At 44.5% G+C, this 27,870-nt stretch overlaps 1 protein-coding gene across 1 annotated transcript in view; it reads right to left on the bottom strand.

Annotated features, from left to right (window-relative positions):
* LOC126272625 (TD and POZ domain-containing protein 1-like) overlaps window positions 1-27,870 on the bottom strand; it is a 39,333-nt gene that overhangs the window by 7,338 nt on the left and 4,125 nt on the right. Inside the window, exon 2 of the mRNA XM_049975583.1 lies at window positions 3,970-4,546. Within this exon, the coding sequence (XP_049831540.1) occupies window positions 3,970-4,535 (566 nt within the window). The 5' untranslated portion in view covers window positions 4,536-4,546. The remainder of the gene's footprint in view (window positions 1-3,969; window positions 4,547-27,870) is intronic.

Below are 27,870 nucleotides of genomic sequence, written 5' to 3'. Positions count from 1 at the left end.
ATTTATTGTGCTGCGAGAAGTTGGAGGTGCTCTGCTCCCTACCATTCATTTGTGTGTGCGTGATCTTACAAGGGTAGTAGGGAATATTTACGTCACAGCAAGTAAGAGTGGGAAAATGGGCGTAAGGGAACTACAAATGTGGTGTAAGCATTGCTTTTGGCCAATACGTGGTCAAAATAATTTGCTTTTGCTTGATTTCTGGTCTGTGTATAAAAATCATACTCCATTAGAGAAAATTATTCCTCCTGAAAAGCGTGTGGCATTTGCAATTCATACCACCCAGAACCACTGGACATATTCAGCGTCCGGATGTTTGTTTTTATCCTTGAAAAGATATTATCGCACTATCTGGAGGTTCGCCTTAAAGAATAGCCAGTTTCACGATATGCTCCACGACAGACTGTTTCACTGTCGGTTGCATGCCATCACATTCTATCAATTCTTATCACCCCGTTACACCAGTCTGACTGTATATGCGTCCTTGAAGAGTGGATACCTAGCTCAACGTGCTACACGGTTTGTAACTCCCAAGGAGCTCACCTTCGAAATTGATGGTGTGAACCTTTGTTATCACTGTGGCGCGGCATTTTTCACTCGGTGTTCACGGCGCAAGTTAATTTTTTTTCTTTTTTTACACTTCTTGAATGACGTGGATGTCCATTTTGTGACCTGTAATACATAGATCTCAAAGATACTTGATCTCTGTACCTCCCGGACATTCGTTTCCTGTCTCCCTCGTTACACACTTGGTGAATCATTACCAGCTAGTATTTTTTCTGTCATAAGCGTTAACATAACACTTTCATATGAGCCTTATTAAAGATTAGAACTTGCATCCGCGCGCTTAAGGGGTTCCTTGTTAGGTTCTGCATGCCTGTAACCAGGCACCAGAGTAGCAGCGGAAAGCCACCTAGCTGAATGGGTGTCGACGTCTGCACAGAGGTACATTTTTAAACGGTGTTACTTAGGCTTAAGTAGTTCTAAGTTCTAGGGGACTGATGACATCAGCAGTTAAGTCCCATGGTGCTCAGAGCCATTTGAACATTGAGGGGTATATGTGCATACTGGCTGTAAATTTGTCTCGAATACAGTTGCTAGTAACGAAGCAATAATTTATAACGTCATGTCTCGTGCAGTATCTTCGATGCATGGTCACAAAAGTAGCAAGCGATAAACATTTTTCCTTTCATAACTTTGTACGGGAGTCAGCGAGAAAATTTTTGTAAAGATTTGATGTTATCTGTGAAGTTTGTTGCAAGTCTCTAAGTGCTCTCATTCACAAATATTGAATGAATGAAGTGTGGGAACTCACGTGTCACAGTCTACGCGACTTTTTCACTCCCCACCCCTTTGACAGGTACGTGGCTCTTATCCCACAGTGATCGTCACCCGACAATAAGAGATATGTGCACCAAGCGTGTTAGAAATCGGTCCAGTGGTTTAGGAAAAGATGTGACACATACATACATACACACAAATATACATACACAGTTTTATAATATGTATGGATTATACGGGGTCTTCAAAAAGTCTCTCCGCAGTGCCGTATGATTGCTAGCCGTGCGTGTCGTATGATCGTTCGCCTGCCTGTGTTAACTTCCCTACAAGTGGACTCTCCCAACATTCCACTGTTTCGTTTATCTCAGCCAGCATCAGTAGTATCATTGGTGTGTGTCGTTACGTGTTGACGTAAACGTTTTAGTTCCTTTGCTCGTTTTTTTCGCTTTCGTCTCTGTTAAAATGCTAACCATTGAAGAACGTGTGTTTTTAGTCGAACAAGTGTTCAAATCTGGCGGTAAATACACAGTTTCAGTTCGTCAAATATTAAATTCAGTTTTCCCAGAGACAACACTCCCACATCGCGATACTGTGCGAGATTTGATTAACAAATTTCGAAGTACGGGTTCAGTGAAAGATGCTCCGAGAAGTGGTCGTCCTAGCGTTTTGTCTGAGGATAAACTACTCGTTATTTCCGATAAAACGTCCATGAGACCGAATAGGTCAGTAAGAAATCTCGCCCAGGAAATCGATGTTAGCGTAGGAACGGCAGACACAGCTGTAAGGAAAAAATTACAACTTTTGCCATACAAAGTGACAGTCGTGCAAGAACTGAAAAATACTGATCATGGCAAGAGACTGCATGATTGTCAATGGTTCAAAAATTTCGTTGAACAAAATGGATGGGATATTCTTAATGAAACGTTTTTCACTGACGAGGCGTGCTTTCATGTATCCAGGTACATGAACTCGCAAAATTCTCGTATGTGTAGTACTGCAAATCCATTCTGTATTCATGAGGAACCACTTCATTCTGTGAAAATAGAAGTTTGGATTGCAATTTCTAGACGTCGGATTGTGGGTCCCATACTTTTCAACGAAACAATAGACGCACAACGATACTGCAGTGATATTCTGTACCCATTCATAGGAGAACTTGCGTTAAGTGAAATACTGAGCGGTTATTTTCAACAAGATAGTGCAACCGTGCATACAGCTCGCTTTTCAGTGTCACTGCTTGCTGATGTTTTTGGTGATCGCATAATTTCGCAGGGACTTCGGCCTCCACGATCGCCTGACCTAACACCACCTGACTTTTTCTTCTGGGGTGCAGCGAAAGCAACTATCTACAAAAACCGTCCAAAAATCCATCGAGGAATTAAAAACTGCAATATACACTTTCACTGCTTCTGTTACAGAAGAAATGTTACAGCTTGTGTTTGCAAACATGATTAGACGAATTGAACTGTGTATTCAACAACAGGGGGGGACACTTTCAACATTTAATGTGAAAATTTGGTAGTAAAAATAAATATTCAATAAATTAATAACTTGTATTTCAGAGAGTTCCATTTTGTTATATCCACTGCGGCATACAGCACGCGAATCTAACAATCATACGGCATTGCAAAAAATGGTTCAAATGGCTCTGAGCACTATGGGACTTAACATCTGAGGTCATCAGTCCCCTAGGACTTAGAACTGCTTAAACCTAACTAACCTAAGGACATCACACACATCCATGCCCGAGGCAGGATTCGAACCTGCGTCCGTAGCAGTCGCGCGATTCCGGACTGAAGCGCCTAGAACCGCTCGGCCACCGCGGCCGGCACGGCACTGCAGAGAGACTTTTTGAACACCTCATATATCACCCTTAAGATAACGTGATTATGGAGCTCATAAATAAGAAATGAGACAGTTCAAGAAGTAAAAGAGTTTTGCTACTTGGTGAGCAAAATGACTGATGATGGTCGAAGTAGAGAGGAATAAAATGTAGACTGGCAATGGCAAGGAAAGAGTTTCTGAAGAAATGAGACACTTAAAGTAATAAAGGAGTTTTGCTACTTGGGGAGCAAAATAACTGATGATGGTCGAAGTAGAGACGATATAAAATGTAGACTGGCAATGGCAAGGAAAACGTTTCTGAAGAAGTGAAATTTGTTAACATCGAATATAGATATAAGTGTCAGGAAGTCGTTTCTGAAAGTATTTGTATGGAGTATAGCCATCTATGGAAGTTAAACGTGGATGATAAATAGTTTGGACGAAAAGAGAATAGAAGCTTTCGAAATGTGGTGCTACAGAAGAATGCTGAAGATTAGATGGGTAGATCACATAACTGATGAGGAGGTATAGAAACAGAATTGGGAAGAGGAGTTCGTGGGACAACTTGGCTAGAAGAAGGGATCGGTTGGTGGGACATGTTCTGAGGTATCAAAGGTTCCCCAATTTAGTATTGGAGGGCAGTGTGGAGGGTAAAAATCGTAGAGGGAGACCAAGAGATGAATACACTAAGCGGATTAAGAAGGATGTAGGTTGCAGTAGATACTGGGAGATGAAGAAGCTTGCACAGGATAGAGTAGCATGGAGAGCTGCATCAAACCAGTCTCTGGACTGAAGACCACAACAGCAACAACAAATAAGAAACCGAAGACCGTAAGGGATAGAAAACAAACGCACAGGCAGTCATACCATTCTGACTCAAGGCGTTTTGCATCCCTCAGCAGACGGCAGATCTCTACAGTGTTTTCCGTGTGTTCCCTCATGGCACTAGCCCAACCATCTGTAGCCATAACTTCTTGGAAGTGGGAATTGATGAAGCTGATAGCTGCCGCCTTCAGCTTCGCACACGAGTAGACCATTGCAAGGACGGCGCTTGCTGCAGCATTTTCCACACACAGGTCCATAATGACCTGTTGCTCACACTGTTGCTTCAGTCTGGTCACACTGTACTTCTCCGCTGCCGCGAGCAGCTCTGGTGCGACACATTCCAGAAGAGGCGCTTCGTCAGTGTACATGAACTGCAGCAGCTGCTGCAGCACCTCCTGGTTGATGTCTGCAATGTTCACACTGCCCTCAGAAGCTTCCAGCACATCGTGCCGGAACATGGCGGCGAAGACAGGGCTACGCGCCGCCAACACTGCTCTGTGGGCCGGCAGCCAGACGCCGTCCGCCATGATGGTGATGTCAGCAGCTTTTCCGGACGACAGCAGCGCCAGCAGGTCGGCCGACAGGGTCCATGTGCTGTTCTTTTCCATCGCAGTTTCACCTGCAAGACACAGATATGCCATCCTTAAGTTGCAGCCTCTGTGGCTCAGTGGTTAAGTGGCTGACAACAGATCCTTAATGGCTTCAGTCTGACTGTGCTTCGTCCTCTCATGTTTCTCATTTATTTATTTATTTGATTAATACTGTTTTGAATTTGGATCACTTTTATTACCACGAAATTGATTTCATGGAGATAACAAGCAACTGTAAGGTTCATCTGTAGTTATTTTCTCTGTTTATTTTGTTTCATCTTAAATACGTTACATCTAAGTCCACGACTATGGCAATACAAGATGCATGTTTTCTGGGAATATCTGTGTGGGTCTCAGTGTGAGTCGAATGGAGAGGCATTTGTAGCTGTAGCCTACCTGTCGCTCCACAAGAAGTCACAGGTAGGACACAGCCAAAGAATAAGAAAGGGGCGAACTCTGAAGTTAGGGTGCCAGGACGTCGGGGTCAATAGGGAAGCTGCTAGCCGAACAAAAGAGCTGCAGATTCCACGACGCACTGCAGACAATACGAGATCTCGTCCAGGCAATAAATGTCTTTTCATAGGACAACCTACGACGAGAGCGAACACAAACAGCACCCCGTTCCTAAAAAAATGCCACTCTCTGATTTGTGAATAAAGGACTGTTTTGAACAGATAACATCTTTCCTATGTTTCGTGAAAGCAAACAGCACTTTGGGCTACATGTTTTCTCTCAGTTTGTGAGAGTGGAACAGGATCACCTGTGAGGTAACGGGTGAGCCATGGCACCCTGAAAATACACTCCTGGAAATTGAAATAAGAACACTGTGAATTCATTGTCCCAGGAAGGGGAAACTCTATTGACACATTCCTGGGGTGAGATACATCACATGATCACACTGACAGAACCACAGGCACATAGACACAGACAACAGAGCATGCACAATGTCGGCACTAGTACAGTATATATCCGCCTTTCGCTGCAATGCAGGCTGCTATTCTCCCATAGAGACGATCGTAGAGATGCTGGATGTAGTCCTGTGGAACGGCTTGCCATGCCATTTCCACCTGGCGCCTCAGTTAGACCAGCGTTCGTGCTGGACGTGCAGGCCGCGTGAGACGACGTTTCATCCAGTCCCAAATATGCTCAATGGGGGACAGATCCGGAGATCTTTCTGGCCAGGGTAGTTGACTTACACCTTCTAGAGCACGTTGGGTGGCACGGGATACATGCGGACGTGCAGTGTCCTGTTGGAACAGCAAGTTCCCTTGCCGGTCTAGGAATGGTAGAACGATGGGTTCGATGACGGTTTGGATGTACCGTGCACTATTCAGTGTCCCCTCGACGATCACCAGAGGTGTACGGCCAGTGTAGGAGATCGCTCCCCACACCATGATGCCGGGTGTTGGCCCTGTGTGCCTCGGTCGTATGCAGTCCTGATTGTGGCGCTCACATGCACGGCGCCAAACACGCATACGACCATATTTGGCACCAAGGCAGAAGCGACTCTCATCGCTGAAGACGACACGTCTCCATTCGTCCCTCCATTCACGCCTGTCGCGACACCACTCGAGGCGGGCTGCACGATGTTGGGGCGTGAGCGGAAGACGGCCTAACGGTGTGCGGGATCGTAGCCCAGCTTCATGGAGACGGTTGCGAATGGTCCTCGCCGATACCCCAGGAGTAACAGTGTCCCTAATTTGCTGGGAAGTGGCGGTGCGGTCCCCTACGGCACTGCGTAGAATCTTACGGTCTTGGCGTACAACCGTGCGTCGCTGCGGTCCGGTCCCAGGTCGACGGGCACGTGCACCTTCCGCCGACCACTGGCGACAACATCGATGTACTGTGGAGACCTCACGCCCCACGTCTTGAGCAATTCGGCGGTACGTCCACCCGGCCTCCCGCATGCCCACTATACGCCCTCGCTCAAAGTCCGTCAACTGCACATACGGTTCACGTCCACGCTGTCGCGGCATGCTACCAGTGTTAAAGACTGCGATGGAGCTCCGTATGCCACGGAAAACTGGCTGACACTGACGGCGGCGGTGCACAAACGCTGCGCAGCTAGCGCCATTCGACGGCCAACACCGCGGTTCCTGGTGTGTCCGCTGTGCCGTGCGTGTGATCATTGCTTGTACAGCCCTGTCGCAGTGTCCGGAGCAAGTATGGTGGGTCTGACACACCGGTGTCAATGTGTTCTTTTTTCCATTTCCAGGAGTGTATTTTAAGTTCAGAGTTGGCGGCCACCGCTCGGCAAGAAGCGGCTCGTTAGCAAGCGCTTGATGCCGCACAACGGCCGGACCACGTGGTCCATCGTGCATGTGGCTGGGAATTCCTTGGTGACGCTGTGCGTCGGGAGGGCCAAAGATGGTGGACTTGTGAGACCATCATGGCAGACATTTCACAGTTCGTATAGTAGCCAGATGAATCATGATACAGTAGAGTCTCCATAGTTCGAGTTTCCAATAATCCGAGCCTCTTAAAAATAAAAAAAAATGTTGCAACGATCTACTTTTTTTTTACTTACATGATAAATAATGAAAACATAATTGCAAAAGATAAATAGGGAGAGTACAGCTCAGTGACAAAGTAGACAACAATGCAATCAACACCGACGATTAGCTCGCTGTCCTGTTGCACGAACATCTGTCGTCAGTATGCCACGAAATGCCCTGACTTCTGGCGGCTGCTACCAATCAAAATTGGGGAGTTCATACGCTGCTGTAGTCCCAGTAACTGTACTGTACAGTGTTGTGTGTCGTTTTGTTTGTTGACTGTGTGTTCCGCTGTACACCTTACAAAGATGAGTGCTGTAACAAAAAAGATGAAATTTGTGCCTTTGCATCTAATATGAGAAGCACTAAGACGACTTGGCAAAGGAGAGACAATAAAAAAACTTGCTCTCGAATATGGTGTCGGTGAAGTTACTGTAGGTAACTGGCGAAGACACTGACTTAAATTGGAACAGTTTTCTTCACAGAAATGCTCACACGAATCTCTCAGTCGAAGAAGTATAAGGAAGTCAGACTTCGAAAAAACAAGTGAGGCATTGTACAAAATGGCTCTGAGCACTATGGGACTTAACATCTATGGTCATCAGACCCCTAGAACTTAGAACCACTTAAACCTAACTAAACTAAGGACAACACACAACACCCAGCCATCACGAGACAGAGAAAATCCCTGACCCCGCCGGGAATCGAACCCGGGAACAAGGGCGCGGGAAGCGAGAACGCTACCGTACGACCACGAGATGCGGGCGGGGCATTGTTCATGTGGTTTACCCAACAGAGACATAAAGGTGCTCCGATTTCTGGCCCAATCTTGCAAGAAAAAGCTTCGTTTTTCAGAAACCAGCTGCAGGAAGGAGATGACAATTTCGCCGCTAGTGTGGAAGAAAGAGGTACGGAATGCGTCAACTAGACGTATGTGGAGAAAAACTCTCTGGTGACGCTCAGGCCGTTTCAAAATTTATTGTCGAGTTTAAAAAAATCACAAATGACGAAAATTTGTCTAAGGAACAAATATATAACTGTGACGAAACTGAGCTAAATTTTAAAATGTTACCAGCGAGAACACTTGCTTCTTGTGAAGAAAAAAGAGCTCCTGGGCACAAAAAGCAAAGAGCAGCTTAAAATGCAACTGGAAACCACAAACTAAAACTAGTTGTGATTGAGATGTCTGCCAAGCCAAGATCATTCAAGAATGTATCCACCTCAGCTCTTCCGGTTGTCTATACACATGAGAGTAATTCTTGGATGAATCAGGAAATCTTCAAGAATTGTTTTTTTTACTCATTTGTACCTGACTGCAAGAATTTTTTAAAAGAAAGGGAACTGCTATGCGAAACAATTTTGCTCATGGATAAATCGTCCTCACATCCAAGTGGAGGAGAACTGCAGTGCGACGGTATCAGCGCCTTGTTTTTGCCACCAAACGTTACTTGTCTCATTCAGCCCATGGGTCAAGGCGTTCTGGAATGTCTAAAACAAAAGTATCGACGGCGATTGCGACAGTCAATCCTGCATTCCGATGGCAACGAAAGCATTTTAGGAGCTTTCAAGAAAGTGACTTCGAAGGACGTCGTGTACTGAATTAGCGAATCTTGTAGCGTAATAAAGTCAGACACAATTTCTAAGTCATGGAGGTAAATTCTACAGGAAAGTATACCAGACACAGAAACTGAAGATTTAGTAGATGAGGACGATCAACCATTGTGTAATTTAATCAGAAGGTTGCCAGGGTGCGAAGAGGCAGAAGAGGTGGAAGTAGGCGAGTGATTAAATTCGGACGAACAGTTGGAAGTGACAGACTCTTCTATAATTGACATGGTTAACATTCCATCGCAGTGTAAGAGTGACGAGGATGACGAGGCAGAGGCTGCACCGATGGTGAGTCACACCGATGGCTACGCTGCTCTCGAGGCTACGAGGAACAACAGCCTGAGGCGACACCAACTGACCTACTGCTCCTGAGACGGTGGCGTGACACTGCCGCGAGGAAACGTTGCAGCTTCGTCAAACAAAAGACACCTCACTATTACTTGTCTAGATAAATAACTAATGTTATTCTGCCAATGCAAATGCACGTGTAAATACTTTCATTTTAGCAAGGTTCATATTTTGACCTGTATTACTTGCAATATCATAATATTTCTTTTTCCCATTTAAATTTCGATAGTCCAGAGTTTTCGATAGTTCGAGGTGGTTCCGGTCCCGTTCACCTCGAACTATCGAGACTCTACTGTACCTCAAAAAGAAACATGTTCATTACTATTATTTGCACGCCGATTCTGATGGTGTAATCAGATTTTCAATATCTTTATTAGTCTAAAGTTTAGTATCTGAAAGTAAATTATACAAGTAACACCCAGCAAAGAATTTCCAAAATATAAACGCTTCATCCGATTTTGTCGATCGCCGTGTCTTTAAGAAAGCTATTAGTGTAGACCTAAATCGGCATGAATTACAGTCATGTAACTTGAATAGTACATGAGCTATTGGAGGTGAAAGTGGCCGATTACTATCGATCGCGTCAGGCCATAAGAACTCCACAGTTACACGGAAAAAGGGTAGCAGCATGCTTATAAATATATTTATTCATCTATGTCTTTGTTTATATCCGATATATATTGTTCATGAAGAAATTAGTTAAATGTTTACTGTGTTTTAGGAAGCACAGAGACAGTACGCTGTTGGCCTACCTTTTGTTCTATTCCTTTAATATTTAATTTGTTTATGTATCTAATAATGTGTGTTAGAGCGTGTTCATGGTCTAGCCGTAGGAATATTTATTTAATTTTAAGTCATTTAAATGTAAATCCAATATTTCGAATGCGTTTCATTATGTTTGTGTGGGTGCGTTAGATTGAAGACATTGCGCGAGCGCTCTAGCCAATCACAGTGCTCGTGAATAGGAAGACTGGATGGAAGTGGGAGAAGAGTTCTGGACAGTCGCTCAGGACATGGGGAGTGCTGGACGAGACGGCGCGTCGGATGCACGGTCGCGGCAGAGACTTGGAGAGTGTGGAGCGGTTTGCTCGTGGTCCCGGCAGATACGAAATACTTCGGAGTGCCGACTTGAGCACTTGTGAGGTTTCCGTGGCTTCTACAGTGAAGACGTAGTGAGCGTTTAGAAGTGAACCCCTCGCGAGCTATGCTGTTGTTCGTAGCTAATTACGTGCAGTAGGAATCTATTGTTTCCCTGTTATTCAACTTATATTTTATTTTATTGCTGGACCATCGACACCAATAAGTATTTTGCAGAAATACATCGCATCGTCAAAAGTACTTCTTCTATCGTACTCATCATTTGAAGTCGTTAAGATAGTACCAGCAGATTTTATTTAACTGCAATCTTTCATTTACAAATTTATATGTTACTTTCATAATTCGCAGCTGCCGAGTGATAGAAACCTTCGAGCGTTCGAGTCGTGTGTGAATTCTTATCGTATACCGTGGATTGAGCAGTAATGCGGCAACTACGTATCCTAGCCCCTAGACAATGAAACCAGCCAAAACTTTTAATATTTCAACACTGTCTGTGGGTGCGTAGTTGAGGGCCACTACCACACCAGTACGCATTTATTGCGAAAGCCCGCACACCTTAGCGCAGAGGGTGGGATAAAATTTGGGCGCGCTTTCTCTATTCGTGGGAGCGTTTCTGATTGGTTTATTCTTTCATATGCAGTAGTTGAGAGCTGAAATGTTATCGAAGAATTTTTCCATTGGTAGTAATTTTTGATCCAACTGGCTCTGGGGGTTGTCAGGAAGTGCCGCACAGAATGCATGAGAAGTGAAGTGAGCAAGTCTGCTAGGCTAGTCGGTCACCAGTAGAGTTGGAGATCCCTTTATTGCAATTGCTGCTAGCTATCAAACTGTATACGGGTTTTTGACAGTGCGGCCTTTAACAGTCTAGCTTTCTTCCATTTTGTTTAGCAGCAAGACGCTTTTTAATAGGAGTGACACATGTGTAAGTTCTTTTAGCTCATGGCTATGGCGCGTTATTCCACGTCGCCACATTCGCCCTCACTAAACAGAAATTTGCATGTCTTTGAGGGAAAGGAAAAATATCCATATTGTTTTACGGTTTATGCATAATCTTTAAGTCGCCGGCTTCCAGTTAAGAGTTTTACTACTGTTCTATACTGCACCTGTTCAGTATATTCCTTTACGCTCATAATGTACTCTTTAAGCTTTTCATGCAACTTTTTTTGCAATGCTTTTTTACTGTTGCATTCTTTCTTTCTTGGGGTCTTTGTCTCGCATCACGCGGGCTCGGCCGTGTTACTATTGAATCGGCAGTGTTAGGTGCAGAGGGTCGCCAGATGCCCTTCCTGCCACCACTCCCAACCCCCTGAGATGGAATTAGAGTACCCCAGCTGTCTGCATCTCGCGTAAGGCATAGGATAGTGCGAACGTTTACCAGATGTCTGCGAGTCGTCTAACTAAGGCGGAACGTGGGGACCAGCCCAGTATTCACCTAGCTGGATGTGGAAAACCGCCTAAAAACCACATCGAGGCTGGCGGGCATAATCCGCCGTATGGATTCGATCCAGGGCCGGCGCACCTACCCGAGTCCAGGAAACAGCGCATTAGCGCTCTAGGCTACCATGGTGGGTGCTTTTTTTCCTTTCGCATGTAAATCACTAATTCACATTGTTAGCGGCTGGGCTAGTTGGTCCCGTACCATTGCCAGTTTCGTTTACCAGATTGCTTCCTCCATCGTGTACGCCACTCCGTGCTCTGTGCTAGCTGATGGTTTGTAGCGTCCCGCACTTTCCATCGCGGTGCTCGGGGTCACAGCACAAAGTGTAAGCGTCCTGGTGTTCGTTACATACTTCATTATCGAGGCAGTCGTCCGTTGTATTGTCTGGTGTCACTTTGGCACCAACTTGTGTATCATCGCACCTAACCCAGTCTCTGTTTTCTATCTGGCTTTCGGCTATGTTTCTTGCTTCCTCTGCGCTCGAGCTATCTCTCATGTCGGTAATCAATCGAGGGGTAACTTGTGACGTACTTTGGTGTGTCATACGCCAAAATTCTTTTCCTTATTCCTTGCCAGTTTTGTCTTACCTCCCCGTATTCCAACTGAACATTGACATCATTATTTTTTCTATTTATTATCCATGGATAAGAAATAAAAACTTTGAGGTTCACCGATGACATTGTAATTCTGTCAGAGACAGCAAAAGACCTGGAAGAGCAGCTGAACGGAATCGACAGTGTCTTGAGACGAGGATATAAGATGAACATCAACAGAAGCAAAACGAAGATAGTGAAATGTAGTCTAAATAAATCGGGTGATGCTCCGGGAATTAGATTATGAAATGAGACGCTTAAAGTAGTAAATGAGTTTTGCTGTTTGGGGAGCAAAATAACTGATGGTGGTCGAAGTAGAGAGGATATAAAATGTAGACTGGAAATGGCAAGGGAAGCGTTTCTGAAGAAGAGAAATTTTTAACATCGAGTACAGATGTAAGCATCAGGAAGTAGTTTCTGAAAGTATTTGTTCGGGGTGTATGGCAGTGAAACGTGGACGATAAAAAGTTTAGACAAGAAGAGAATAGAAGCTTTCGAAATGTGGTACTACAGAAAAAATGGTTCAAATGGCTCTGAGCACTATAGGACTTAACATCTGTGGTCAACAGTCCCCTAGAACTTAGAACTACTTAAACCTAACTAACCTAAGGACATCACACACATCCATGCCCGAGGCACGATTCGAACCTGCGACCGTAGCAGTTGCGCGGCTCCGGACTGAGCGCCTAGAACCGCGAGACCACCGCGGCCGGCGGTGCTACAGAAGAATGCTTAAGATTAGATGGGTAGATCACGTAACTAATGAGGAGGTATTGGATAGAATTGGAGATAAGAGAAATTTGTGCACAACTTGACTAGCAGAAGGGATCGGTTGGTAGGACATGTTCTGAGGCATCAAGGGATCACAAATTTAGCATTGGAGGGCAACGTGGAGGGTAAAAATCGTAGAGGGAGAGCAAGAGATGAATACACTAAGCAGATTCAGAAGGATGCAGCTTGCAGTAGGTATTGGGAGATGAAGAAGCTTGCACAGGATAGAGTAGCATGGAGAGCTGCGTCAAACCAGTCTCAGGACTGAACGCCACAACAACAACATTCATAACATCACGGACCGTATTGGGAAAGTTTTGGCCAAGTTTCAAGTGGAGACAATCTTTCAACCTACCAAGAAAATTAGTGAAAGTTTAAGATTGGTGAAAGGCGCACGACACCCCTTAGCTACCCCAGTGTGTATAAAATTCCGTGTAACTGTGGCATGGTTTATATTGGAACAACTAAAAGGAGTGTTAATACCCGCCTAACGGAACACAAAAGGAACTGTAGATTGGGAGAAATTGACAAATCAGCTGTAGTGGATACCGTTTTCAAAGACGGTGATCACGAAATAAAATTTAGAGAGACAAACGTGATAGCTAGGACCTCACATATTATGCCAGCATGTATAGAGAAGCTATAGAGATCTACAAGCACGAAAATAATTTTAATAAAATTTAATAAAAAATAAGAAGGATTAAAACTAGACAAGATATGGCGGTCGACTCTGTACCAACGAAGTGACTATCGATTACCTACAATCGAGAGAGATGGCACCAGCCAGAGATAGTTTTAAAGTCAAAAGTACGTGATGAGTGGTGGCGCCATCTAAGCGGGAACTCCAGCGCCTCGCAGCCAGTCGCCGACTCACCTCAGAAGATGCCCGCAGTAGGCAACGAAACGTCAGGAAGGAGAAGCAGTTTTATATAAGGACCACGGCAATTCAGCCCGGAAGTTTTAATTAATGAAATTGCAGAACTTTTAAACTTTAACCACATTCGTTTGAGTATTTCCTACAAGAGATGGCAGATCCGCCGATAAGTCGGCCGCGGCCCGCGGGTCAGAAAACAAAACGCAATCCAATAAAACGTGGCGCACTGTGACCTGGACGCCACAAGCACCACACATTGGAGGGTCCTCCCGCCGGAGCAGGAAGCCATGCGTCATAGGGCTGTGGCCTATCCGAAGCTGAGTGAGGAGAACCTCGTCCCGTCTACGGGGCTGGAAGGAAGTACACTACACACTCGTTGTGGGCTTGACTGAACAGAGCTTATTGTCAGTCACTTCCAGCCACTTATCCTCCCACCGACGCATAACTCGTGAGCTCAATAGCGAGGTGAGTGCGTGAAGGGGGATGGCACACTGAAATACTTGTGGATCCCCTCCTTGGCTGCGAGATCTGTCGTTTCGTTTCCAGCAAGGCCGACATGCCCTGGAACCCAGCACAAAGCCACCTTCTTCCCCAGTCGTTGTAGTTGGAGGACGGCATCCTGGATGGTCTGGACTATTTTATCTGCTGGATACAAACGTTGCAATAAGTGAAGGGCACTTAGTGAATCGGAACACACAAGAAATTTAGGACGGGAATAGGGCCTCATCTGCTCCAGTGCCCGCAAGATCGCAGACAATTCTGCATCAAGGACAGTAAATGCTTGAGGCAGTAGGACCTTGAGGACACGATCCGGAAAAGCAACAGAGCAACCAACGGAATCCCCCTGTTTCGACAGCTACATGGTCGTGGTGCTTTAATAACATGGCAGAAAATGTAGCATTAAAAACGGTGGCAGGAGTGCTATCTCTCTCGTACCGCACCAAATCCAAAAGTACTCTGGGCCTCTCCAGTAACCAGGGTGGCAGGCGGTTAAAACCCTGGATTTGGGGTCGTACTGACTCCACAGCGAGGGACTCCAACACGAGGATCCCAATCGGCAGCGTGGCCTGGGGACGGTGGGAAACAAGACGGTCCAAAGGCGGATGAGCAACAATATGGTGGGCAGGAGAGGTTGGAGCTGCAAGAAACTTACAAGCCTGGCGCATCAGTAGGAGCTGCCGCAGATGGTAAGTGGCGGTTCTCCGACCTCAGCACAGAGGCTGGGTATGGGACTGGTCCGATAAGCACCCGTGGCCAGTCAAATCCCCGCATGGTGGACAGCGCCAAGGATACGCAAATAAGAGGGCCTCGCTGACTCATACGCCGTACACCCGTTGTCCAGCCGGAAACGCACAAAAGCCCTATAAAACTGGAGGAGACGCGCCCTGTCCGCGCCCCAAGACCTGTGGCTCAGGCACTTGAGAATGTTCAGTGACTTCAGGGTTGTGGCTTTTACGTCTCACAGGTGTGGCAACCACGACAATCGAAAATCAAAAATGAGGCCCAGAAACCGCACTGTGTCTCTAAAATGTAGGTTCAAATGGTCCTATGCCCTATGGGAATTAACATCTGAGGTCATCAGTCCTCTAGAACGTAGAACTACTTACACCTAACTAACCTATGGACATCACACACAGCCATGCCCGAGGCAGGATTCGAACCTGCGACCATAGCGGTCGCGCGGTTCCAGACTGAAGCACCTAGAACTGCTCGGCCACACGGGTCGGCTCTAAAATGTGAAACCTTCCCGTCTAATATTTGATGAACGTTTGCTTGCTGACTGAACGCTGCGTCTCTTAAAATCTTTTAACTGCTGCTCTGTCAAGACTACCTGCTGATTATTACGACGAAACATAAAATGTGTTGTCGCCGTGGCCCTCAGTCGTTACCTGAAATTATTAAGACTGATTCTTACCTTTAATTATTTATACTGGATCGCCATCTGACTGCTACAGCAAACTGTGGAATGAATATACTTACTTCTCTTTAACATAATTATAAGCTGCTGGTGGAGTTTCATAATACTTTGTGACTGGAATTCTTTAAGTTGAAGTTAATTTAGATTTGATAAAAGCTGAAGCTCAGTTTAGACTTTTCTTTTAAGATAACAATAAATTCCGTAAAGCATTTACGTGAATGATTTTGGGATAGAAAATTCTTAATGCATTTAATCTGGTAGAAGTTAACTATATTCTGAGAACGATCTTGACAAACAATTACAAGGGGTATAGTTCTTTACAAAAATTCTTAAAAACTAGCATTGCGCTACATATAGCGAGTGGCTGGCGAGCACACCGCTTCTTTCAAAGTGTTAATTCATACCTCGCTTACAGCGACCTCCTCTCATGTCTCGCTAGCTACGACTGCCTCGTCTCACATCTTACTCGCAACTGCTCGCTTCCAACGCTCAATGCTACAAAAGTGCGGTCTCGCCGCCAACAATGGTTTTTGGTGCAGACAATCCCTGCTACCATTACAGATGTATTACTGCGCGCTGTTTCCCGCTCTTTCTCAAAATGTATCTATGCGCGGTTTCCCGCTCTTTCTCAATAATACACAATGCAATTTAATTAACAAAACAATTTAAATAAGAAACAGTTCAGATAATTACATGCTAAAACAGTTTAAATACGCCTGTTACATAATTACAAATGTAGGGTAGTGTTCCCTATACCCAAGGCAGGCAAATTAAAAGGACGACGAGAATTATTAAAATGAACACACATACACACACTTATCGGCAGAAAACTGAAAATCCGCCTTTGCAGCCCACTTGTCTAATCGCCACACTGTAAGCCGCAACTGACGGCTCACCGTTGCAACACTGGAGGAGGAACAGAAAACAGCAGTCATCCCCAAATAAGGAGCACTGTACTGGACTCCTTACCGTAGATGTTATACTGTTGATGGCTATAGCAAAGAGGGTAACACTTAAAACACTGCTCTGGGGGACACCATTCTGCTTCTCAAATCGATCAGACAGCGTGTTACCAAAACGGGTCCGAAAAAACCGGCGAGACAGGAAAGACCTACTGAAAATGGGGAGGTGGCCACGAAATCTCCATTGATGCGGTTGTGCGGGAATACAGTGTCTCCAAGTAGTGTCGTACGCCTTACTGATGTCAAATAATATGCCGATACAGTGGTGCTGACGGAGCGAAGCCTGCTGAATAACAAGATTGGTTTTTTGCTAGATTTAAGCAACCTCTTCGCCGAGGTGTGTACCTGTAATAGCAGTACAATGAGTGTAAGGGAGACGTAACCTTTACTACTGAAGTCCGGGATGGTGAGTGATTTATAAAGGATACTGAGACCATTTAATTAATCTCATAGAACTAATAAATTCTTGTCTTTAGCAATGGATTTCTTCACATAAACAATGTAGGATTGCGAATCTTAAAGTGAATGGGTGTGACTTTTATCTGACAGGAAGAATGAACTGCTGTTTTCTAAATAAATTTAAAAAAGAAATGAAAGTTTACTCTGGAAGACTTCTTATTTCAGATCTTCCGCTTACTAATGGTATACAGTTTGGCCGCAAATTTAATCATCATCATATTTGTTGTGACACATAGTCATCATTAGCGACAAGCGTGATCTAAATATTTGAGCCCTACTACCATTCATTCGGTCGGATGCCTAAATTTTTGTGAACTGCAACAGTAAACGCTAGTGGCGAGGTTATATGGGGTGGCCGCGATAAGATCTTAACTTTTGATGAAGACTATTGAACTTCATCCAGTCAGCAGAAGTGGAACAGTGACCAGCAGTTCATAGATTAATTACCTGCATCGACCCAGAAATCAGAAGAAAAAGAGTCCCAGAGATTTAACCATCATGATGCCTTTGTCCATTGCCAGTATTAGCATCCCCCTCCGATAGGCGAATCACCGCCAGCAGTCTCACAAGCCCACAGTCTGTGGGGCATTATGATGGGGTTTGGATTTTAACCCAACACAATGGCACCAACTTTTGGGATCACAAACTGTACTGCACCATCTTGCCACCCCTTAAAGGCCAAACAATAACGAAGAAAATTTATTCTACTACCAGTGTTCGGACCGATTGCCTGCGAGCTGAGCATCACAGCATGAGCAGGCATTTGCGATCTCAAATACAAAAGCAGCTAACTATAGGAAAATGCACTGTGAGAAAGTAATCAATCAAACTTCCCCCAGGGAATAATATTGTTCCATATAAGAAAAGGTAGAGGACAGAGCTTTTACTGTGATGTGCAAGACAGTTACAAGGAAACACACTCTACAAATATATAATGGATTTTATATCAATAAAATTTTATCTTATCATCAGAGAGATTTGTTATTAACGTCAAGAAGCAAACTCACAGCTGATAAGTATACTGAGAAGGTAAACACGTAATCGCTACATTTGCCTGATGTTGTGTTTGAAAGTATGTCGCATGTAATGAAGTACTTACTAAGTTAAATTAGCTTTTAGTTTATTGATGAGAAAACTTTGTAATTATTGATGCAGCAAAACTATTTTAAGGTATTTAATTCATAAGAACTCGCACATTACACAAAATTTTCATTGTTGCATAGCGACCTATGGCATGCCGTTTAGGTGGCCATGGGTCTGTGGTCGAGTAAGCAACCTGCATTTGTTGTAAAATCATTTATTTTAAAACAGCCGATTATTCTGTTTTTACATAGCATTAACTCCGCCAACACTTCGACATGGAACGAAAATGACGTGGTCCGTTCCATAACACAATTTTGTTATAGGTGAAACGCTGCGAAGAAACAGTTTCAGCCCTAAAACGAAGGTCAATAGAACGTCCATAGTACGTCAGAGCACCAAAAACCATTTAACGGATAAGATACCTTGTGTAGGCTAAGCCATACTGGCAACCCTGTAAACACACTTCCGCTACACATCTATTTGATCGAATCATGAGCCGAATGGTCAAATGGTTCAAATGGCTCTGAGCACTATGGGACTCAACTGCTGTGGTCATCAGTCCCCTAGAACTTAGAACTACTTAAACCTAACTAACCTAAGGACATCACACACATCCATGCCCGAGGCAGGATTCGAACCTGCGACCGTAGCAGTCGCGCGGTTCCATGAGCCGAATAGGCTACTTCATTATAATTCATAATTTCATACTACAATATGATCGGGGATAACAAATTTACGCTCAAAATGACGCAAAAAGGGTAAAATTTCTAAAACAAATACTTCAAGTGATAACATCTACATAATGTCACATACCATTTCGCGTTCGAACTCTGTTATTCCCCGTCGTGCGTCCACAATCACATCGAAAACCTTTTCACATGAATCACCCGATTACCAATGACAGCTCTGCCAATGTGCTGACCTGTTACACCTTGTGTACGCGATACTACTCCCATCTGTGTGTGTGTGTGTGTGTGTGTGTGTGTGTGCATATCGCTTTCTCATGAGCTCTGTCACCTCAGTGTAGGATAATAGTTATTTCCGCTTTTGTGAGGTGCACAATTTTACGTTTCTCAAAATGAAAAGCGAGTTTTCGATCTTTAAAGCAGTTCGAAATCTTTTTAAAGCGTGTGTCTATGTTTAACTTTATTGCTGACGGTACGTCGATGTAGGTAACTGCACCATCTGTAAAAGTCAGGGATTAGTGTTTACAACGCCCCTCAGGTCATTGAAATACAACATAAGCAGCAAGGGATCCAGCGTCAGTTCCATCCCCCTTTCGTTTTCCATTCCTCCCCTCTTGTTTCCCCCTCATCTGTCCACCCACGCCCCCCCATCACCACTTGACTGTGCTGTGTCATCATCGTGCCGACTTTTTAAAATGGTTCAAATGGCTCTGAGCACTATGGGACTCAACTGCTGTGGTCATAAGTCCCCTAGAACTTAGAACTACTTAAACCTAACTAACCTAAGGACATCACACACATCCATGCCCGAGGCAGGATTCGAACCTGCGACCGTAGCAGTCGCACGGTTCCGGACTGCGCGCCTAGAACCGCGAGACCACCGCGGCCGGCCCGACTTTTTAGTCCAGTGTTTCCAGTGATTCTTAAGTGTTGTGTGTCTTTTGTGAAGTGTTGCAAATGGACATCATACTGACGCTGGGCGTCATTTATTTTTTTTATGGGTCTTAACATCTATGGTCATCAGTCCCCTAGAACTTAGAACTACTTGAACCTAACTAACCTAAGGACAGCACACAACACCCGATCATCACGAGGCAGAGGAAATCCCTGGCCCCGCCGGGAATCGAACCCGGGAACCCGGCGCGGGAAGCGAGAACGCTACCGCACGACCACGAGCTGCGGACTATTTTTATTTCTCTTGCGAAGAGAAACCAGATTGTCGCCGTGTTTTTTAATTGTCTGTCTACTATTCTACCTGGCTGCATCCTGTGTATTTTATTAGCATCGCTCACCCTTTGTTTTATGTTGTAACTTTCCACAATTTTCCGCCGTTTTACAATTTAAGTCACCGTTTTATCGGCTGCTTTTATTGTTTCTTATCTGCTTACGTTTTAAAAATTCTGTAGGCTGACGAGCAGCATACCAAGGGGGAAAAAAGGGTTCCAACACATTTCCTGGGGCACACCTAAAATTACTTCAGCTGTCGGTGACTCTCCACGCAAAATAATAGTTTGCATCCTTGCTAACAACAAAACCTCACACCAGTCACGCAAATTCTTTTATGTTCCACGCGACCGCACTGACGTTGTACCGGGTCAAATGCTTATTGGAAGTGAAGAAATTATTGTACCTATGTGAGTTCTAGGGGTGGGAAATTGCCCCTAGGGGTGGGAAATTGCCCCTAAAGGCGGAAGAATGAGCAATGATCAACGACATGAGGATGCAGAAGGCAATGGAAACCACTGCATTAAAGACACGTAACGTGTATCCACAGGACATGTGGCCTGTAGTTGAAGAAGTGTCATGATGATCTCTCCATTGATTGCTGAAAGGAGGAAGTACAAACATGTTCCGGGAAAATCAGGAATACAGAAATACAAGTCGCTGAGGAATGAAATAAATAGGAAGTGCAGGGAAGCTAAGACGAAATGGCTGCAGGAAAAATGTGAAGACATCGAAAAAGATATGATTGTCGGAAGGACAGACTCAGCATACAGGAAAGTCAAAACAACCTTGGGTGACATTAAAAGCAACGGTGGTAACATTAAGAGTGCAACGGGAATTCCACTGTTAAATGCAGAGGAGAGAGCAGATAGGTGGAAAGAATACATTGAAAGCCTCTATGAGGGTGAAGATTTGTCTGATGTGATAGAAGAAGAAACAGTAGTCGATTTAGAAGAGATAGGGGATCCAGTATTAGAATCGGAATTTAAAAGAGCTTTGGAGGACTTACGGTCAAATAAGGCAGAAGGGATAGATAACATTCCATCAGAATTTCTAAAATCATTAGGGGAAGTGGCAACAAAACTACTATTCACGTTGGTGTGTAGAATATATGAGTCTGGCGACATACCATCTGACTTTCGGAAAAGCATCATCCACACAACAGTACATGTACGTGAATTTCACTGTCAGAAATATCAAAACACTTTTCGCTTATAACTTTCCAGTCGTTCTTTTCTGGTACAGGGACCTTTACTTCAAATTGATACATTTATCCTTCTCCACCACCCTTGAAAGTTTGTAACACCATAATCGAATCACGCTGTATATACATAAATGTACAGGCGCCGGCGCCTATAGCTTTGACGCGCTGTAGCATCGTTGAATGACGTTTCCGCATATGGGTTTCTATGTAAAACTTGATCTTCTATGTCTCCTCTACAACATCTAGAATTGTGTAACAGGAATAGTGAGACACCCTGCATAAAGTTATGTGCAACAGAAATTTTGTCCAGTTGACTTTCGATAAAATTATTTCTTAATTCGGCACCCAAAAGTATTTTACTAAAAAGACGAACACTGCAAAACTCCAACAACATCATAAATCAATAAAGATATTCTTGCGTGACTGCGGTAAATTGAATCCCTATACAGCAGTCTGCTCATGGTGTGTTGCTCGTGATTTAAAAGTCGCACTGTGGCAGCTCCGGTATAAACTTTTGGAACAGCGAGTCTCAACTACTGCTCACACGAAAGAGAACTACTTTTATTGTTTGTTGACAGACAAAAAACACGAAGCTATTCCATCACAGAGATTTGCAATGACCACTGATTTGTTACTGTTAGAAACTGTCAAATACTACGTCCATAATGGACTTTTTTGGGGGCCCGTAAGTGATTAGGTAAGGCACAAGGAACACCGACTGTATGTTCGAATTTGGGGATTCCAAAACTGAATTTTTACTTCATTAAATCACCGGTTTCGGTCAGTCAGTGCATCATGAGATTCGTCTGTCACCTTAAACTAGTAAACAGAACAAATAAACGCTTTAGCCAGGGTTGGCATCGTCACCATGATTACACAGGGTGGTCCATTGACCGTGACCGGGCCAAATTTCTCACGAAATAAGCGTCAAACGAAAAAACTACAAAGAACGAAACATGTCTAGCTTGAAGGGGGAAACCAGATGGCGCTATGGTTGGCCCGCTAGATGGCGTTGCCATAGGTCAAACGGATATCAACCGCGTTATTTTAAATAGGAACCTCCATTTTTTTACTTACGTATTCGTGTAGTACGTAAAGAAATATGAATGTTTTAGTTGGACCACTTTTTTCGCGTTGTGATAGATGGCGCTGTAATAGTCACAAACATATGGCACACAATTTTAGACGAACAGTTGGTAACGGGTAGGTTTTTTAAATTAAAATACAGAACGTAGGTACGTTTGAACATTTTATTTCCCTATGTGATGCATGTACCTTTGTGAACTTATCATTTCTGAGAACGCATGCTCCTACAGCGTGGGACGTCACATCCGGTGAACGTGCTTCGACGACCAATCCACCTGTCATGAAATATGCTATTTAATACCGATTCAACCGCACGCGAGCTATGTGTCGGACATCCATCATGTTGGAAGTACATCGCTATTATGTCATGCAGTGAAACATCTTGTAGTAACATCTGTAGAACATTAGGTAGGAAATCAGCATACGTTACACCATTTAGACTGCCATCGATAAAATGAGGGCAAATTATCCTTCCTCCCCTAATGCCGCACCATGCATTAACTCGCGAATGTCGTTGATGTTCCACTTGTCGCAGCCATCGTGGATTTTCCTTTGCCCAATAGCGCATATTATGCCGGTTTACGTTACCGCTGTTGGTGAATGACGCTTCGTCACTAAATAGAACGCGTGCAAAAAATCTGTCATCGTCCCGTAATTTCTCTCGTGCCCAGTGGCAGAACTGTACACGACGTTCGAAGTCGTCACCATGCAATTCCTGGTGCATAGAAATACGGTACGGGTGCAATCGGTGTTGATGTAGCATTATCAACACCGACGGTTTTTAAATTCCCGATTCTTGCGCAATTTGTCTGCTACTGAGGCGCGGATTAGCCGCGATAGCAACTAAAACACTTACTTGGGCATCATCATTTGTTGCAGGTCGTGGTTGACGTTTCACATGTGGTTGAACACTTCCTGTTTCCTTAAATAACGTAACTATCCGGCGAACGGTCCAGACACTAGGATGGTGTCGTCCAGGATACCGAGCAGCATACATAGCACACGCCCGTTGGGCATTTCGATCACAATAGCCATACATCAAGACGATAGCAACCTTTTCCGCAATTGGTAAACGGTCCATTTTAACACGGGTAGTGTATCACGAAGCAAATACCGTCCGCAATGGTGGAATGGCACGCGATACCACGTACTTATACGTTTGTGATTATTACAGCGCCATGTATCACAAAGCGAAAAAAGTGGTCCAACTAAAACATTCATATTTCTTATGTACTACACGAATGTGTAATAAAAATGGGGGTTCCTATTTAAAAAAACGCAGTTCATATCCGTTTGACCTATGACAGCGCCATCTAGCGGGCCAACCATAGCGTCATTTGGTTTCCCCCTTCAAGCTAGATGAGTTTCGTTCTTTGTAGTTTTTTCGTTTGATGCTTATTTCGTGAGATATTTGTCCCGGTCACTATCAATGGACCACCCTGGGAATTGTGATAAAAATACATGCCGCCCACGAACCGTGGACCTCGCTGACGTGGGGTATCTTTTATGTCTCTACGTTACCGTACTTGCAACCTTATCGGACGAGTAGCTGTAGAGGAACCATACAAACATATGGATACTGAATAGAGTCAATAGGCTTTTCAGCAGATGCAGGGGCAAGAGTCTGGGTGACTGACTGATCTAGCCTTGTAACATTACAAGAACCATGACCTTGCTATATTATAGCTGGGAACGGCTGAAAGCAAGGGGAATCTAGAGTCATTATGTTCGAAGAGATTTCAGGATTGCAGCAGGTTGTAAACTTCACTCCACGATATTTCGACTGGACACGTGCCAGTCATTTTCCCCCGAATGGGGAACCCGATCATTTAATTTCATCTTCAGGTAAGCCATCGAAGACTGACCAAGACGTTCTCCGGTCCGCCCTGCATAGCGCGCTGAGTGTGTTGCCGCGCATACGTCAGAGTCACGGAGAAAGAAGGACCACACTGTAATTATTCTGTACATCAACAAGCTAACTGCCTGCTTATACCCCCTAGAGCAAGAACTGAAAGGAAAACGATGCATGTTCACACTACGCGATAACCACTTCGCTAACAATGGCAACTGCATGTAAGTGGCACAATAAAAGGTATCCGATGGATCCACCGTTCGGTTTCGTCACATATCGGACTTTTATGGAGCACTTCATGCCGAATCCCTGTATTTTTCGTTTCTGCAAACGCTAGCGACCTAGCAGTTGTAGTGTCAAAACTGCGTGGTTGCTTGGTTAGAGGATAAGGTTGTTTGGGGGAAGAGACCAAACATCTAGGTCATCGATCCCACCGGATTAGGGAAGGATGGGAAAGCAAGTCGGCCGTGCTCTTTGAAAGGAACCATCCCGACATTTGCCTGAAGTGATTTAGGGAAATCACGGAAAAGCTTTATTAGGATCGACAGAAAAGCGTTTGAAGCGTCGACCTCCCGAATGCGAGTGCAGTATGCTAACAATTGCGCTACCTCGCTCGGTAAAAAAATTGCGTGCTGAAGTTCAAGATCGCAGATTCCGTTGGTAGCGCCGAGCGTCGATTACGTCAGCACATCCCCTCACCGCAAAAACCAGTCTTGTCATTTAGAATGTGGTCATTTTTTCAGCAACTGTTTTTGAAGACTGTCGATGTGACGAAACAGCGCTACAGTTGCGTTAAAAATTGTTCTTTATCGCAACTGGTGTGCTGTTTTTCCACATCGGAAATCTTGTTGTTCCATACATACCGTCATCCCCCAGTGGAGTTGGACTACTTTTTTGTGCCGGTCAAAGAGCAAGACGGGACGTAGTGAGAGCTCAAAAAGTAGTAAGACTGCTTCACATAATGAAAGTAAAATTATGTTCTACTATAATTTCAAAAGAACAATTTCATACATTCACCGAAAATTACGCAAAAGATATAACATGAAATAAACATATCGGCCCTCGATATTGCCTCTTCGATATCGATATATAGGGGGAACAGATATAGTCAATATATATCGATATTGTTTGAATAAATATATCGATATTTTATCAACAGCCCTAGACCACACCGACCAGCGGCAGCACCCTCGCTGGAGAAACACCAAAGGTCAGGTGTCTTCGGCGTTGCCGCTCTCCGCACTCGCCGATGGACTCTGGAGTCTTCGTGTGCAGAAAATCCCGGAGATGACGGGATTTCGCGCATTATCCAGCTGGTAGCCGGTGTCACGGTCCATTAGATTCCCCACGATGCGTATTTCAACGTACTATTTGTAATGGAGTCCCGAAAAGATTTTGCTGTGCCTTAAATTATTGTTTTGTCATACTCCACGGAATGCCCGTTAGAGATACAATATTCCGCAATTGCAGACTTGCTGGATTGCGAAAGGTGAGTGCAACTTTTATGTTCTCTGCAGCGTTTTTCCACTGTGCGTTTTGTTTGTCGTATATACGTCACACCACACTGGCAATGTATTTTATAAATCCTCTACTTCCGCAAAAACAAATTAACCTCCACCTCCCAGCACGTCCGAAATCGTCCTGAAAATTACTCACGCGTTCTCCTATTTATCCACTTCCGGTTCCTGGTTTTAGTTGAGAATGCCCTGTTAGTTTGCCGGGTAGAGTATCCATTCTCTCTGAACACTGTCTTTAAATGTGCAAGCTCTTTAGGCAAACTGTCTGCATCCAACACTGTATGGGTTCTGTGTACGATAATTTTAAGCATATTCATAGTTTCTTGAGATGGATGATTGCAACTTGAAGAGCTAAGTACAGATCAGTCTGAGCGGCCTTACGCCAAACATAACGTCCCAGAGAGCCGTTACTCTTTCGTCTAACCAAACCATCCAGGAGTGGGATACAACCGTCTTTCTCTAATGTCATAGCAAACCGAATGTTCTCATGAATGCAGGTAAGGTGATGTAAAAACGCGAGTATCTTCTCCGTGCCGGCCGCAGTGGTCTCGCGGTTCTAGACGCGCAGTCCGGAACCGTGCGACTGCAACGGTCGCAGGTTCGAATCCTGCCTCGGGCATGGATGTGTGTGATGTCCTTAGGTTAGTTAAGCTTAAGTAGTTCTAAGTTCTAGGGGACTAATGACCACAGCAGTTGAGTCCCATAGTGCTCAGAGCCATTTGAACCATTTGAACCATCTTCTCCGTGGGGCCACACTATGAAAGTATTATCTACGTATCTCCAAAAATGGATGGCCCATATGAAGGTGACTGTCAGGCGCCCAGTCAAAATATCGTGGAGTGAATTTTACGAAAACCGGCTGCAATCCCGAAATCTCTTCGAATATTTAATTTGCCTGGAAAATTTTAAATTTCACAGAGTGTCATTATATTCTCCGAGGACATGCGGCTCTATTGTATTGCTTAATGATGATGACATCCTCCCGGGAAAAATATCCGGGAGGTGTAGGAGCCCCCCATCTGGTAGGAGACTACTCATAAGGATGTAGTCATCAGGGGAAATAAAACTAGCGTTCTAAGGATTGGAACGTGGAATGTTATATCATGCAATCAGGTACACAGGTTAGAGAATTTATAAGGAGAGTAGAGGTTTGATACAGTGAGAATTATTGGTGTGCGGTATTTCTGGCCAGCTGATTACAGAGATATCAGCACAAAATCAAACAAGATAATGCAGGAGTAGGGCTGAAAACAAATAAGAAAATAAGAATGCGGTTAACCTGCTACGATCAGCACAGAGAACGCAATAGCGAAACGAAGCCGAAACCCACTACAATAGCACAAGTTTATATTACGGCTAGCTCCGCAGACGACGAAGAGACTGAAAGAAAGCATGATGAGATAAAATAAATTAATCAGATACACTACTGGCCTTAAAATTGGTACTCCACGAAGATGACGTGCTACAGACGCGAAATTTAGCCGACAGGAAGAAGATACTATGATGTGCTAATGATTAACTTTTCAGAGCATTCACACAAGGTTGGTGCCGGTGGCGACAGCTACAACGTGCTGACTTGAGGAAAATTTCCAACCCATTTCTCATACACAAACAGCACTTGACCGGCCTTGCCTGATGAAACGTTGGTTCAAATGGCTCTGAGCACTATGGGACTCAACTGCTGTGGTCATTAGTCCCCTAGAACTTAGAACTACTTAAACCTAACTAAACTAAGGACATCACACACATCCATGCCCGAGGCAGGATTCGAAGCTGCGACCGTAGCAGTCGCACGGTTCCGGACTGCCCGCCTAGAACCGCGAGACCACGCGGCCGGCGGTGAAACGTTGTTGTGATGCCTCGTGTAAGGAGGAGAAATGCGTACCATCACGTTTCCCACATTGATAAAGGTCGGATTGTAGCCTATCGCAATTGCGGTTTATCGTATCGCGACATTGCTGCTCGCGTTTGTCAAGATCCAATGACTGTTAGCAGAATATGGAATCGGTGGGTTCAGGAGGGTAGTACGGAACGCCGTACTGGATCCCAACGACCTCGTATCACTAGCAGTCGAGATGACAGGCATCTTATCCGCATGGCTGTAACGGATCGTGCAGCCACGTCTCGCTCCCTGAGT

The sequence above is a fragment of the Schistocerca gregaria genome, chromosome 5 (genome assembly GCF_023897955.1).
Source record: "Schistocerca gregaria isolate iqSchGreg1 chromosome 5, iqSchGreg1.2, whole genome shotgun sequence".
Taxonomy (NCBI): domain Eukaryota; kingdom Metazoa; phylum Arthropoda; class Insecta; order Orthoptera; family Acrididae; genus Schistocerca; species Schistocerca gregaria.
The sequence above is the reverse complement of the archived record's forward strand: the minus strand, read 5'-3'. Positions and strand labels throughout refer to the sequence as shown.